At 43.4% G+C, this 15594-nt stretch overlaps 1 protein-coding gene across 36 annotated transcripts in view; it reads left to right on the top strand.

The window, feature by feature from the left end:
• The window catches only part of CLASP2 (cytoplasmic linker associated protein 2), a 265493-nt gene extending 250774 nt beyond the window's left edge, over positions 1–14719 (top strand). For all 36 annotated transcript variants that reach the window (XM_084618633.1, XM_084618647.1, XM_084618644.1 and 33 more), the window contains 3 exons: positions 3293–3499; positions 10663–10779; positions 13806–14719. In XM_084618633.1, the coding sequence (XP_084474759.1) occupies positions 3293–3499; positions 10663–10779; positions 13806–13892 (411 nt within the window). In that variant the 3' untranslated portion in view covers positions 13893–14719. The remainder of the gene's footprint in view (positions 1–3292; positions 3500–10662; positions 10780–13805) is intronic.
• Positions 14720–15594: the final 875 nt, after the last annotated feature.

The raw sequence follows: 15594 nt of genomic DNA on the forward strand, positions 1-15594 counted from the left end.
TGTTCAACTATAGGCTGAGCAAGTGCAGAATGGTGGTAGAGTGTGCATTTGGACGTTTAAAGGGTTGCTGGCGCAGTTTACTGACTCGCTCAGACCTCAGCGAAACCAGTATTCCCATTGTTATTGCTGCTTGCTGTGTGCTCCACAATCTCTGTGAGAGTAAGGGGGAGACGTTTATGGCGGGATGGGAGGTTGATGCAAATTGCCTGGCTCCTGAATACGCGCAGCCAGACACCAGGGCGGTTAGAAGAGCACAGCAGGAAGCGCTGTGCATCAGAGAAGCTTTGAAAACCCAGTTGCATGACTGGCCAAGGTACTGTGTGACACTTCTGTTTGTTTCTCCTTGATGAAAACCCGCCCCCTTGGTTGCCTCTAAATTCTCTGTAAGCCACCCACCCTCTCCGCTTCGATCACAGCTTGCTTGCAAAGGAAATAAAGTCACTATAGTTTAAAAAACATGTATTCTTTATTAATTGATTATAAAAATAGGGAGATAACTCACAGGGTAGCCCAGGTGGGGTGTGGGAGGAGGGAAGGAAAAGGCCACTTTAAAACTTGTTTAATGCCAGCCTTCTGTTGCTTGGGCTGTCCACTGGGGTGGAGTGGTTGGGTGCCCGGAGCCTCCACCCCCGCGTTCTTGGGCGTCTGGGTGAGGAGGCTATGGAACTTGGGGAGGAGGGAGGTCGGTTAAACAGGGGTTGCAGCGGCAGTCTGTGATCCTGCTGCCGTTCATGAACCTCCACCAGATGCTGGAGCATGTCCGTTTGATCCCACAGTAGCCCCAGCGTTACCTCATGCCACCACCTCTCCTCACGTTCATCGGCCACTTTCCTGTACTCTGCTATTGTGTACCTCCACACATTCTGCTGAGCTCTGTCAGTGCCAGATGACTGCATGAGCTCAGAGAACATTTAATCACACTTGGGTTTTTTTTCACCGCCTGATCTGAGATAGCCTTTGGGACGGAGGAGGGAGGCTTGAAACATTTGCAGCTGCTGGAGGAAAAAAGGGGAGTGAAGTATTTTAAAAGATACATTTTACAGAACAATGGGTATACTCTTTCACGGTGAACAACACTATTCACATTACGTAGCACATGTGATTTTTGGTACAAGGTCGCATTTTGCATCTTATATTGAGTGCCTGCGGCTTTGGTGTTAGAGATCTCACACACACAGTGCTAGGCAACAGAATTCGACTTGCAGGCGGCCAGGGTAAGCCATAGTCTTTCGGCTTCTGTAACCTTCATAACAGGAGCGCCCTCCTCTCCCATACCAAGCAAAGCACGTTGAGTTGGCCATTTAGTGCTGCAGTTTTCCTGTTAACGTGCAGCAGCAGAAACCAAACTAACCCCCCCCCCACCCATCCAACTTTCTGGGATGATCGCTTTACCCCTCCCCCCACCGCGTGGCTGGTATCAGGGAAGATCCCTGCTAGCCAAATGCGAACAGCTCAGCGCCAGTGCCGCGCCCCCGCCCCCCCGGCGTGGCTGACTGCGGGGAGGATTTCTTTTCAGCCACAGGCCACCTCTGAATGTTCCCTTAATTCCCCTATTTCAACCAGGTTAACATGAACGATATCACTCTCCTGAGGATAATACAGACAGATAAAGAACGGATGTTGCTTGAATGCCAGCTAACACCGGGACCATACGCTGCCAGGCTCTGTCATGCAATGATACCAGATTACTTGCTACTAGCATGATGTGGTAAAGTGTCCTACCATGGAGGACGGAAGAAGGCTGCTCTCTCCAGAAACCTTCTGCAAAGGCTTGTAGAGTACCTCCAGGAGAGCTTCATGGAGATGTCCCTAGAGGATTTCCGCTCCCTCCCCAGACACGTTAACTGACTTTTCCAGTAGCTGTACTGGCCACGAATGCATCCCAAGTCCTCAGGACTACTTAATCATTAAAAAACGCTTGCTTTTATAACATGTATTATATTTAAAAAGGTACACTCACCAGAGGTCCCTTCTCCAGCTTCGTTGGGTTGGGAGGGTATTTCAGTCAGGGTGAGAAAAAGATCCTGGCTGTCGGGGAGAATGTTGTGCAGTGTGCTCGCCTCAAGCTCGTCCTCCTCCTCATCTTCCCCATCGCAAAGTCCTCAGGCATGGCGGAGAGAACCCCATCATCAGAATCCACGGACAGGGGTGGGGTAGTGGTGGTGGCCCCCCCTAGAATTGCATGCAGCTCAGCGTAGAAGTGGCATGTCTGGGGCTCTGTCCCAGAACGTCTGTTTGATTCTTTGGTTTTCTGCTAGGTTTGTTTGAGCTCCTTAAGTTTCACGCAGCACTGTGTTGCGTCCCTGCTGTAGCCTCTGTCCCTCATGGCCTCGGAGGTTTTTTTAAATGTTTTGGCATTTCGTCTTTTGGAACGTAGTTCTGATAGCACGGATTTCTCTCCCCATACAGTGATCAGATCCAGTACATCCCGTTTGGTCCATGCTGGGGCTCTTTTTCGATTCTGGGACTGTATGGTCACCTGTACTGATGAGCTCGCCTGGCCAAACAGGAAATGAGAGTCAAAAGTTCTCGGGGCTTTTCCTGTACACCTGGCCAGTGCATCCAAGTTCAGAGCGCTGTCCAGAGTGGTCACAATAGTGCACTGTGGGATAGCTCCCAGAGGCCAATACCTTCGAATTGCGTCCACACTAACCCTAATTCGAAACGGCGATTTCAGCGCTAATCCCCTCGTTGGGGAGGAGTATGGAAATCAGTTTTAAGAGCCCTTTATGTCGAAAAAAATGGCTTTGTTGTGTGGATGAGTGCAGGGTTAATTTGATGTAATGCTGCTAAATCCGACATAAACTCGAAGTTTAGACCAGGCCTAAGGTGCCACAAGTACTTCTTTTCTTTTTGAAGAAGTAGAGAGTTACAGTAGGGAAATTGTGTGTTAAAAATATTAACTGAGACTTCAGCAGTCTGTCAAGGGTGAATGTGGAATAGCAATCACTAAAGAGATTCCAGGCTTGACTCAGCACCTATTGCCAGGGAGACGTGGGGAATGTTGATGTCTGTATTGCCACAATGCAGAAGTTAGGCCTAGATTATTACCCACATTTTCAGAAGAGCTGCTTCCATTTAGGAACTGCTGGGTGCTGAGGATTTTTGAAAATTTGTTTCCAATGGTCTCTTCCAGTCCAGATCATTTTACAGTACTGTAGAGCTGTAAATAAAACTAAATAAAAATATATTGATTTCACTGCAAGGTTCAAGAGCAGAACTGTCAGAATTTAGACTGCACAAGCTTTTTTTAAAACTATTTTCTCCATTGTTTTATTTAATCTTTTTTTAGGTGGTGAGATCTGCTGAAGAAGCTGCTTCAATGCTGGCGACTTCCATTAGCCCAGATCAGTGCATCAAAGTACTTTGTCCTATTATCCAAACTGCAGATTACCCCATTAATCTGGCTGCAATCAAAATGCAGACAAAAGTGATAGAGAGAGTATCTAAAGAAACGCTTGCTCAGCTTTTACCAGAGATTGTGCCAGGTCTAATACAGGTAAGAAACCATAGCAGATGTAAAGAATTAAGCAGAAGTTTAAATCTCTTTAGCATATCACTTAGCTCTCATGGAAAACTTTGATCCGATGAAGTGAGCTGTAGCTCACGAAAGCTTATGCTCAGATAAATTTGTTAGTCTCTAAGATGCCACAAGTACTCCTTTTCTTTTTGATTTGGGTAGTAGATGGTTGCATTTGTGGCCCTGTGATGGGGTATACAAAGCCCACGCTGGCCCAGGAATGGTTAGAGAGAGCTTGAGAGCTCCATCTGGTATACCTGGAGAGGGTGTAGTCAGGTTGAGGGAGGAACTCGAAAGAGTGTGACACAATCTCGTGGGAGGAGAGGCTGTATAAGGAAGGGTGGGGAGTGGGAGAAAGGTATAGTTGCAGGAGACAGCATTAGCTATGTAGTGAGCCCAGTGAAGGGGTAGTACTCGCAGGAAGTTTCTCTCAGGAGATTGAGTCACAGGGAAGAACAGAGAAATGGAGAGGCAGAAACTTCAAGCCCAGCAGAGGTGAGACAGGTCCAGTGGTATTTATAGTGTAGACTCTATTTTTGTTGGAAAGGCGGACCAAAGGGAAGCCTTTGGGGTTTGCTGTATTTGTTTCAATGCTGGTGTAGGACATTATTGCCCTGGCAAAAGCAGCACTTTAGAGGAATCTGCCAGAGGCCCAGGTCCCAAACACAGGAGACCCTCAGAAAAAAAACCACAATGGGGTGCTCAGAGATAGGTCCAAAATATCTTTGTTGTTTGGAGCAACGTCATTCTGATTCTCAGTCAGCTAAAATTAATGATAACTGTCTAGGATTTTAAGAAGATACATTAAAATTTAATGTGTTCCTAAAGAATAAAACTATTAAATTAAATTTCAGTTTTTGGGGCTATTATTAGATTACTTTTAAGTAGTGGTTCTCTTTGTGTTTCAAAACTGCCCTGTAAAGCTCTCGCTTCATTTCTTAAAATTAAATATTTTAAGAACGAGGGGGGCAGGATTCGGTTTTTGGAAAGAGAGTCTACTAGGTGACTTTTTTTGTGTAAAGTTGACCAAAGAATGAAAACATTGGAGAATCTGTTTTGGGGCAACTGAAGTCTGGTTTTGTATTGATGTGCAGAATAATCTAGCAGTCATTTTACCAAATTTAGTTATTTGCAGTTTTTAATTGTGCCGTTGATTAGAAATGGCTCTCATTTACTTCAACAGACCACAATGCATGGAAGCCCTAAGATCTTAGAAACATTAAAAAAAATTTATCTAGATGCAACACGTTTTCAGCCTTCAGAATAGATTAGATGATTTGAAACCGTTTTAGTGATACTTTATTTTCAGGAAGATTTCACATTTCTTAATCTAGTGGCCGGTGATGATATACATTGAAATTAACATTTGAGAAGTCCTGGTTCATGTTAAATAAATAATATTATGCAGTCATCATATTTATGGTTCACATGCTGATCTCTGCTAAATCATTAAGAATCTTGATCCAGTGAGGTTCTGAGTATCACCTATTAGATGCTCAGCACATTGCAGGATCTTATCCTACATTTGGGTGACTTAAATTGGCTCTACTAATTCAGTTTAAATGCTTTGTATATTTAAATACCATGTAATATTTTTCCCTGTTCCTTTAAAATAATTTTTATTTTCTTTTTTATAAAATCCACTGTTTTAAAAATGAGAAAGAAAAGAGAAGACAGGGCCCCAAAGCATGTGTCTACACTGCAATAAAACATCTGTGGCTGGCCTGTGTCACCTGACTCAGGCTCTGAGATCCCATGACGGGGAGGGGCCCAGACTCCAGCCTGAGCCCAAACATCTATACAGCAATTTTATAGCCCTCCCAGCCCAAGCCCCTGTGAGTCCCAAGTCAGCTGACACAGGCCAGCCATGGATATTTTATTGCACTGTAGACATACCCAAATGGTCTCATAGCCGAGCTGAGGTTTGGATAGGGCAAGCTGAAGTATAGCTTAAATGTTTTTAAACTTTGCTTTATGTTAACCTGTGTATTAAAATGGAAAATATTGTACCAGTTCAGCTGTGCTTCTTTCCAATATTACTTTTTTGGCACAAAAGATACTTTTACAGTGCCATCATAACCCTCCTTATAGGAAGTGCAGAAAATGTTGCCACAGGTAAGGTTGCCAGATACTTTCCATTATAAGAACCTGTTTTCAGTTACTTATAATTTTGCTAAACTTAAAAGTTTGGACTGAAATTTTCCGTGCTAAGTGTCTCAGGCATGTGTGTGTGTTTGTTTTTTGTCTTTGTTTTTTTGGTCAGGGAGGGGAGTTTTAGTAAAAATGATTCAGTGGTTTCCAAGAAATAGATTAGGGAAAAGTGCATTGTTTTGCCCATTTAAAAAAAAAATCCTGTAACTATTTTGCTCCATGCTTTGGACCAAGGACTTTAAATTTGGTCCTGTTGAGACGGGAGGAGTCGCCCTCTTGTGAGGGATCCTTTTTTTGCTATCCCCATGAAAACTTGCCCATATATGGACAGGTTCTGAACCTCAGAACACTTCTATTTGCTCATGATCTGGAGAAGCTTGTTAGACTTTAGCTAAATTCTCCAAAGATTCCACCAGTACTCGGTATATTCTAGCCCAGCTCCGCAGGAAGATAGAAGTGAAGAGCGGGATACAGACAGCGGGAGCTGGGGAAGGGCAGGAATAGAGGAATGGGGGTAAGAGCAGGAGCCAGGGAAGGAATAAGAGCAGAATTGGGGGATAGGAGCCAGATGGGGATGGGGGGGAAGAAGCTGGAGAAGAGAGGCTAAGAACAGAAGAGGACAGGGAGAGGCTGAGTGAAACGGGGAAAAGGGTCTCTAACCACTAGCAAACACTCCCTTCAGAACCTGGAACTTAATCTGGTAGTCCTGAGTCTGCATTCTTCTGCTGTCAGCTGTGAAACCTACTGGCAAAGTGTGTGTGTCATCCTACTCTAGTGTTGGTCCACATGGAGGATGTCAACCTGCTGCTGCTGCCAGTTACTCCGTGAGCTCAAGTAGTAGATATCTGTGGACCAAATGGTCCAAACTCTGTTGATGAGTTAAGTTGGGGGTCAGTCTGATTCCACAATATTTGGTGGGGAGTGTTTAAAAGAATTAGAAAGTTACATTTTAAAGAAACATACATTTAAATGGGCATTACAGTTGTGACGTCAAGCTCTCAAAGGTTAGGAAATTCCAGAAGTAGGGTTGCACAAGCAACCATGTGGTTACCTCCCTCTTTGGGGACCTCTCATAGGAGAGAATCCCTTTGTAAGATGCTGATTCCCTTCTTAAGAAGAGAGCCAAAGTTGAGGTTCCTTCATAACACCAAGGGAAAGGATTTTACATCTATTTCCTGATCCCCAAGAAGAATGACCGTCTGACACCCATTCTGGACCTCAGAAACCTCAACAAGTACATAAGAAAATTCAAGCTCATGACGCTAACTCCAGGGGACGCTATCCTTTCCTTGTTCCAGGGAGATTAGTGTGTGACTGTCAACTTAAAGAGTGCTTACTTTCATGTGGCAGACAACATTTGCTTCAAGGGCCTGAGGCACTGTGTGGAGATGTGATTTATTAGTTCAGTCTTTCCTGTTGGCTTGTCCACAACACTGAAAGTCTTCACGAAGCACCTTCTGGTAGTTGATGTGCTCCTCAGACATCAGGGGAAATTGTGGTCTGTACCAGTTGTTTTCTGAGAGTAGTCACTGAGGAAAAGCCCTGTTGTGAGCGGTGCTTAGCAGCCAGTTGTCCCAATATAGGTAGACAAATATTCCGAAGGCTATTAGAGCTGATAGCCTTTTTGACCAACATCTCATTCTTTGCTTGCGTGAACATGAACAGATCATTACACACCAAATATACATGACCTTTGAAGGAGACTGTTCCTCCTAGAGTGCTCAACAGCTTGATTGATGAGAAAACAAGGACAACAGCCACTGGGGGCGGGGGAGAGGTATCCTTTGCTCCCCACATCAGTTGCCATCATTGCCTCCAGCCTAGACTGGTGTGTGCATTTTGCCAAAACCAGAAGTTCTCAAACTTCATGGCACCGCGACCCCCTTTGAACAATGAAAATTACTCCCCCCTGGTTGAAGCCTGAGCCAGCCCAAGCTCCCAGATGGGCGGGGAGGGCAAAGCCCAAAGACTTCAGCCCCAGGTAGGGGGCCTGTAACTTGAGTCCTGATGCCCAGGGCTGAAGCCCTCAGGCTTTGGTTCTGGGCCCCAGAAAGTCTAAGTCAGCCCTGGCAACCCCAATAAAATGGGGTCCCGACCCACAATTTGAGAACTGCTGGCCTAGACCATCAGGTATGTGGCCTTTAGAACACCTGGGAGTCCAGACTTCATATGAGTGTACTGGAACTCAGTGCACTGCAGTGATCCCTCAAAGCTTTTCAGCTATCTCTGCATCATCATGTAGTACAGGTGCTTACAGACAACACCACGGCCACATACTTCAGCAATAAACAGGGAAGAATGCATTCTTAGTGAAGGCAAGAAAATTTTGGATGTGGTGCATGCAGGTCCAAATCCACCCAGTAGCTCTTGCATCTTGCTGGGCAGAACACGAAGGCAGACTTCCTCAGCAGGAGGTCTCAGGATCAACTTGAGTGGTCCTTGAAACCACCACTAACCAGTGCCATATTTTGCAGAAGGAGCTACAGGGTAATAGTCCGGTATGCTTGCAAACAGAACAAATGGCAAGCATATTGCACAAATGCACACAGATAAGTGCTGTCTCTGAAATGTTTCCGCTGGACAGCACCAACTTCCTATTAATAGCCCCAAAAGGTATGTCTACACTGCAATTAAAAACCCACGACTGGCCCAGGTTTGGGCTTTGGGGCTGTTTAATTGCAGTGTAGCCTTCTGGGCTTGGGCTGGAGCCCAGGCTCTAGGACCCAGAGTGGTGGGAGGGTCTCAGAGCTTGGGTTGCAGCCTGAGCCCCACAAGCCTGAGTCAGCTGGCATAGGCCTCACAATGGGGCCTTGTGATCGCTAGTATTCTGATCCCCTGAAGCTAGTCAGAGAAACCCTGTACTTATTGCCTCTGTCTTCAGCCCTCCTGTCTCAACCGCAAGAAAGGATTGTGCAAGCCAACCCAGACACTCCCCTTACAGTGTGGAGGATAACCTGTTGACTTATGTGGATCATTTCTCCTCTTGGAGGATGCAGGCCATCCTCCTACAATCCATGAACGGTTCTACCATAAAATGCTGTAAACAAAAATGGAAAAGGTTTAGAATCTGGGCCACTGGTAGAGGACTCACGCCATCCTGAGCTGGGGTTCCTGCACAGCTAGAGTTCTGTACCTGATGTCTCAGGGCTTATCCTTAGCCTCTTTAAGGTATCTGCTTGCCGCGATTACGTTAAGGATAAACATCTTCTTTCATCTTGTTGTCGCTAATTTACTTATGAGCATGGTAAATGCATTTGCCCCCATTAGGCAGCCCCCACCTTCATGGAACATAAATCTTGCCTTAACAGAACTGATGGTTTGACCCTCTTGCTTAAGCGTCTCTTGAACATTTATTGATCAAAATGGCCTTTCTTACAGCAATTACATCTGCTCGGAAGGGGACTGAGCTTAGTGCTTTTGTGTCTGCTACATAATGAAGCCCCATCCAAGTTTTGTGCCTAAAGTGGTCTCAGATTGCCACCAATCTCAGTATATTTCTCTCACTGCGTTCTTCCCCATTTCCACCCTGGGAAAACTTTTTCTCCATACCCTAGATGTAAAGAGGGTGCTCTGTTTTTTACCTGTAAAAGATCAAGCCCTTTAGAAAATCCAGTAGGTTATGGGTAGCATATGGGAAGAAATGTCAGGAAGTACTCATTACCAAACAGACTTTCACATTGGATTCGGAGATGTAAGGAACACTGCTACATTTTATCTGGAAAATCAGTATCCTGTGGTTTTAAGTCCCTGTCCATGAGAACCAACACAGCTTCTATGGCGTGCCTTAGTAAGGATCCCCTCATGGAGACTTGTAAAGCAGCAAGTTGGAGTTGAGTGCACACTTTCACAAAGCACTGCTCCTCAGGCTTAGGCCTGGTCTACACTGTGGGGGCGTGAGCTAAATCGGTGTAAGTTACACAACTTCAGCTACGAAAATAGCATAGCTGAAGTTGACGTACTTAGAGCTACTTACCGCGGTGTCTTCACTGCAGTAGGTCGACTGCTGCTGCTCCCCCGTCGACTCTGCCTATGCGTCTCACTCTGGTGGAGTACCGGAGTCGACGGGAGAGCGCTCGGCGGTTGATTTATTGCGTCTTCACTGGACACGATAAATTGACCCCCGCTGGATCGTTCACTCCAGAGGTAAGTGTAGACATGCCCTTAGAGTTGCATTCAGATGCTCAGTTTGGGAGAGTAGCACAACAGTCCATATTTAACTAAGAACTCCTCACCCACCAACATCCTGCTGATATCCCACAAGTGGGAGTTTACAGAGACTCTTGATGAAGAAAGAGATTACTAACCAGTAACTATTGTTCTTCAGAAGTCACCTCTGTATATTTATACTACGTACTCCCTTCCTCTCTACCTCAGAGTTCTATATAACATCCAGACTCAACAGTTAGAGAGAAGGAATTGAGGTGGTTGGTGGACGCATTCTTGTCGAGTAGGGAAATGATGTTGCACGCATGCAAGATCTCTCATGCTTCTCAATGGACAAGAAGAAAAGGAGTACTTGTGGCACCTTAGAGGCTAACAAATTTATTTGAGCATAAGCTTCCATGAGCTATAGCTCACTTCATCGGATGCGCTCACGAAAGGTTATGCTCAAATAAATTTGTTAGTCTCTAAGGTGCCACAAGAACGCCTTTTCTTTTTGCGGTTACAGACTAACACGGCTGCTACTCTGAAACCTGTCAATGGACAAGGATTTTCAAGGCAGTTCCACAGTTCTATGCTTGGGGCACCATATTCCACAAGTGTAAATGCACGGAGGTGACTCTCAAAGAACAACAGTTACTGATAAATAACCTCTCTTTATCTGGGCAAGTTTAATTTTGGCATTTTCTAACTTTGGAGAGCTTCTCTTAGTAACCTTACCGTTCATTTAGTGTGATTTATTTTTGGGGGGGAATGTATCTATAAAAAGAAACCTCTCTTGGAATTTTAATCATATGCTAGCTATTAATGTTAATTTTCTTGCTTTCCAGGGTTATGATAATTCGGAGAGCAGTGTTCGTAAGGCTTGTGTTTTCTGCCTTGTAGCTATTCATGCAGTAATTGGTGATGAACTAAAACCACATCTCAGTCAACTCACAGGCAGTAAAGTAAGTGGAGGATGCCATTTACAGAAATCCTAGTCCCTAATTGCATGTATATGTTTACAGTGTGAGCAACTATTAAAATATTTAATATTTAATATTTAAATAACAACTAAGAAAATATATATCTGAAGGAATAATAACCCAGGTTGCTGAAGCTACAAGCAAGCAGAGAGGATCAAGGTGACTTTCATACGTGAGACTTAAAAATATGCGAGACTCAAAAATATGCAAACCATAAATCCAGTCTTCATGCAAGTGAAGTTCTCATTGATTTATAAGAAATGCTGAATTAGGTCCCATGTTTTGCTGTGTTAGATTAGATTTGGTTATATTATAAATTAGCTCAAAAGCACAACTGTGCCTCAAAATATATAAAAAAAAAAATCTCCTTGAAAAATTAGATTAAGGAACCTTTGCATAAACATCCTTAAGATGGTTGAGAGTACACCTTCAAAATCAGTGTATTGACTTAATGTTGTGTATATATTATACGAGATGGTAGGTAATTCCACAGTGAACATAATCAGTGTGCTGACTTTCATCTCCACCATTGCTCCATATGGTGGTTTGCCTTTTGAAAATTTCATTGTTTAGTGGGAGATAAATACACATTAGAAGTAAATAAACCAATTATGCTTCTCTCTGTTCTCCTTAATTAATTTGCATGCCACAACCTTTTTAGTACATTTTATTTTTGTATTACTTGAAAAACAGAAAATTTTTACTGCATCTTTTTGGATGGCTGCACATTTGCAGAAAATTTTAATTTAAAAAGAGACAATGGAACATTAATTATATATGATCTTGTCCTCAGAAATACATAAGATGACTCACTTTTATGCATTATGATGCATGATAAGATCCAAAACTTCAACTGTGTGGATATTGCCTGCTTTTATTTTACATGGTTTTACCTAGGGTGACCCAAAACAGAGGATTTTTTAGGGAATAGAAAACCCCACTTACCCTGAGCATTAAGGGCTCCCAGCACCCTACCAGTGACTAGAATCAAAATGGGTTTTCTCCGATACAGATAACACCAACTTATTCACAGTGCCTCTAAAATTGAGGAATAAACAACATTAACCCCAGCTCAACTACTTCAGCTCCCCCTTTTTTGTGTGCGTTTAATATAACTTGAGCAATAACTCCTTGTGAAGAATGTTGGTCTGTTTTGAGGTTTTCATTTGCAGGTACATAAAAAGATACTTCTTCCTTTATTTTAAATTCACCACCTAAAGATGTTTACTTTCAGTGAAGGGAAAACAGCTCAGTTATTAAAGTTGGATGAATATTTTTGGTTACTTAGACCTCCCTTATAATCTTTAGCTTAATGGTTTAGGGTACTGTGCTGAGTGTGGGAAACTCAGGTTCAATTCCCTCTACCTCATGAGGATCAGTGACTTGTACTTGGATCTCTCACATCCTAGGTTGGGTGCCCTAACCACCACACAAGAGTCGTTCTCACGCTCTTTCCCTGGCAAAATGACTATCTATTGTCATAAATGACCATGAATATCTATTATAAATGACAATGGGTAATCATTGGGCCAGGGAGAGAGTGTGAGAATTACTCTATAGCCAGGTGGTTAGGTCATCCACCTTGGATGTGGGAGACCCCCAGTTCAAGTTCCTGTTCCACATCAGGAGAATTGAACCTGGGTCTCCCATGTCTCAGGAGAGACCCTAACCACTCCGCTACTCCTGGGGGAATTCTGTGCCACTGTGCAACGCAGAATGTTGCAGAAAATAATGTTGTGGACACAGAATTTCCTTCCGCCCCCCACAGAAATAGGCTCAGAGCTGTTGGCCACCACTAGGGGCTGCTGGACCGGGCAGAGCCCAGCTCAAAAATAGAAGACAAGGCTGGGGGAGAGGGAGGAAGAGGGAATTGGAGGGTTACCAGCAGCTGCAGTTCCCAGAACACCCTGAAGGAAAGAAGTAGTGGTGCGTGGAAAACTCCATCCAAGCCTAGGACCCAGCATCAGGCTGTTTCTCCCTCTGGATTCCTGGACTCTAGGGGGTAGGGGGTGTGAGTGTCATTGGGGGGGGGCTCGAGGTGGAGGAAGTATGGGTGTCTTGGCTGGTAGGAGGCATGGCTGGGCTCTGGGGGACGGGGGAAGTTGAGAGTGTCTGGCCCCCCGGCTGGGCTCTGGAGGGAGGAGGGGGCAGAGGAACTGGGTTATTGTAGGGTGTCTTGGCTGGGAGGAGGCATGGCTGGGCTCTGGGGGGCGGGGGAAGGTGTGAGTGTCTGGCCCCCCGGCTGGGCTCTGGAGGGAGGAGAGGGCAGAGAAACTGGAATTGGGTTATTGTAGGGTGTCTTGGCTGGGAGGAGGCATGGCTGGGCTCTGTGGGGGAGGAGGTGTGAGTGTCTGGCCCCCGGCTGGGCCCGGGAGGGAGGAGGGGGTGGAGAAACAGGAAGTGAGTTATTGTAGGGGTTTCTTGAACACTCTACTTCTGGGGGAAATTTTGTGTGTGTCTGTATTGTTACACACATACTTGCTGACAGCTGTTTTGAAACAAATTACCAGTTGAAACTGGCATGATTATATAGTGTTGTTCTGAAAAATAAAATTTGCAGAATTTTAAAATATTGTGGGCAGAATTTTTAATTTTTTGGTGCAGAACTCCCCAAGGAGTACACTGGGCTAGAGGTTATAAAAGAGGTCCTCTTCTCCCCTCTCCTCTCCCCCAGGCATTTTGTGATTCTAGTCCTTTATTTTTGTAAAACTGCCCAAAACTGAAATGAAAAATGTTGGGTTAAACTGAAACGTTTTGTTTCAACTTTACTCTAAATTTTTCAGACTTTTTGATTCGCCAAAAAAATTCATTTTCAGTTTGACCTGAAACAAAATTTTTTTGGGTGTTTCAGAATTACCAGCGAAGCAAAAAGGCCATTATTCACTCAGCTTTAGTTAGAACTTTCTTCACTGTATTCTTACCCATGCTGATAGACTGTTTTAGAATTTTTACTATTAAACTGTTTCTGATAAATGTTAAACGAATGCATTTCTGAATTAAATCTGCAGATGAAATTATTGAACCTTTACATCAAACGTGCACAAACAGGCTCTGGAGCAGGTGACACAGTAGCAGATGTTTCTGGACAAAGCTAATGAAACTGACGACAGTGAACCAGGTCTCCTAAAGAAAGGACAGGCACTCTGATATCAGTGAAAGGAAAATTCTCACACACGTCTTTGGAACTCTTTTTTTTTTTTTTCCCCCTTCCCAGTTTGTTTTTTGTTTTGTTTTGGGTTTGTTTTTTTTTTTAAACTGATGGCTACCCCTCAGCCTGCATGCAACTGTTGCAGTAGAATGATTCAAATCCAAAGAGAAAACAGTATTAATATCAGCTGGTCAAAACACAATAAATTTTAAAAATCTAATCCATCACTTTTCCTGTTCGCACTCCTCTGTGTGTCTTCCCATTAACTTTTACCAGTGTTATGACTGTATTTAAAAAGAATTTTTAAAAATGCTAATTAAACAGGAATGCTTTAAGCTTTAAAAGTTAAAATCTAAATTCTTTTGCTTTTTTATTTTTGGCTGCAGAATAACATGCCATTTTTATTGCAGTTTTGTTTAAATATCCTATCCTTTCCTAGAAAGAAGAAATTATATGAAACAAGGCAGGACTAGTCTGAACTGGAACTAGACTCAGTCACTCTGTGGGTGGTACATCATCATATTTGCATCTTGTTTGGGATATTCTGGAATATGAGAATTATACCCATAAAAAAACTGGATTGATCCAGTTCTTTGAAAGTGATATTGTTCATTGGTTGTATGTTCGTCCCATAAATAAGAATTTAGTGTGAGCAATAGAGGACTAGTACAGCTAGCACATCCTAATGTGGAAGACAGCCCAGTTCAGGGTCCAGTGTTGCAGAACTGGTGATAGTGTGACAACCTGCTTTCTAGCAGCAGAGAAAACAATTACTTGATGGACCTGAAGCATCCTTGTCACCATCCTTTCTTTAAGCAGGATGCCTCAGAGTGGAGTGCTCTGCCCAAGCATGCTCAGTATGTATTTATCTTTATCACTAGAATGTTTCCTCTCAACCTAGTTGCTGGAACCAGTAGTGTTGTATTGTAACTCACATGGGGGGGTATATGACAACAGTGCAGTTCATTGGTTGTCTTTTTAAAAGCACTACAACATTCTGCACTGAATTTTTAGGGTTGGGGGAGAATCACAAGCACTATGAATCTTGCCACTTTTTCAAAAAAAAAAAAATGTTTTGGATGAATTGGGAAAGATGCACCAAATTATTTGCATGGTTTTCTTGAATAGCATCATCAAGACCCATCTGGATTTAAGGCGTGAAAATGTTTTCAAGTTGTTGTTTTATTTTTCAAATTTTAGTTTATTGTTAATAATGCTTCTTTGTATTTATAATAACGGAAAGAGAGAACAAAAATCAAGTAAATATATGTCCTTGAATGTCTTCTGTTTCTCAGATGTAATCAACAAGCTACTTAGCTGAGAGATGGGGTAAAACAGCACCCTGTCCAGGAATGATGGAACCTGGGGTTTTTTTACTATGGTATGGTCTAGTTTTAGGAAATGTGTCCTGGTAAGAGAGAAAATAGCAGTGCCAAGGATGATGTTCTGTGCTAGACTAAAATTCTCTCTACTTCTTCAGGGTGATTACTTTTGACTGAGCTGCTGCCCATAGTGTCTTGTGGAAAAACTGTCTATAGAAATCTTTTTTTAATTATTTTTTCAAATCACCATTTGCTACTGTGTATTCGAAGCCCTGTTCTTTATCATGTAGCCAAATATAAGGAACTGCTAGTGTACTTCAATTGCTA

This window comes from Lepidochelys olivacea, assembly GCF_965140295.1.
Source record: "Lepidochelys olivacea isolate rLepOli2 genome assembly, chromosome: 2".
NCBI classification, from domain to species: domain Eukaryota; kingdom Metazoa; phylum Chordata; order Testudines; family Cheloniidae; genus Lepidochelys; species Lepidochelys olivacea.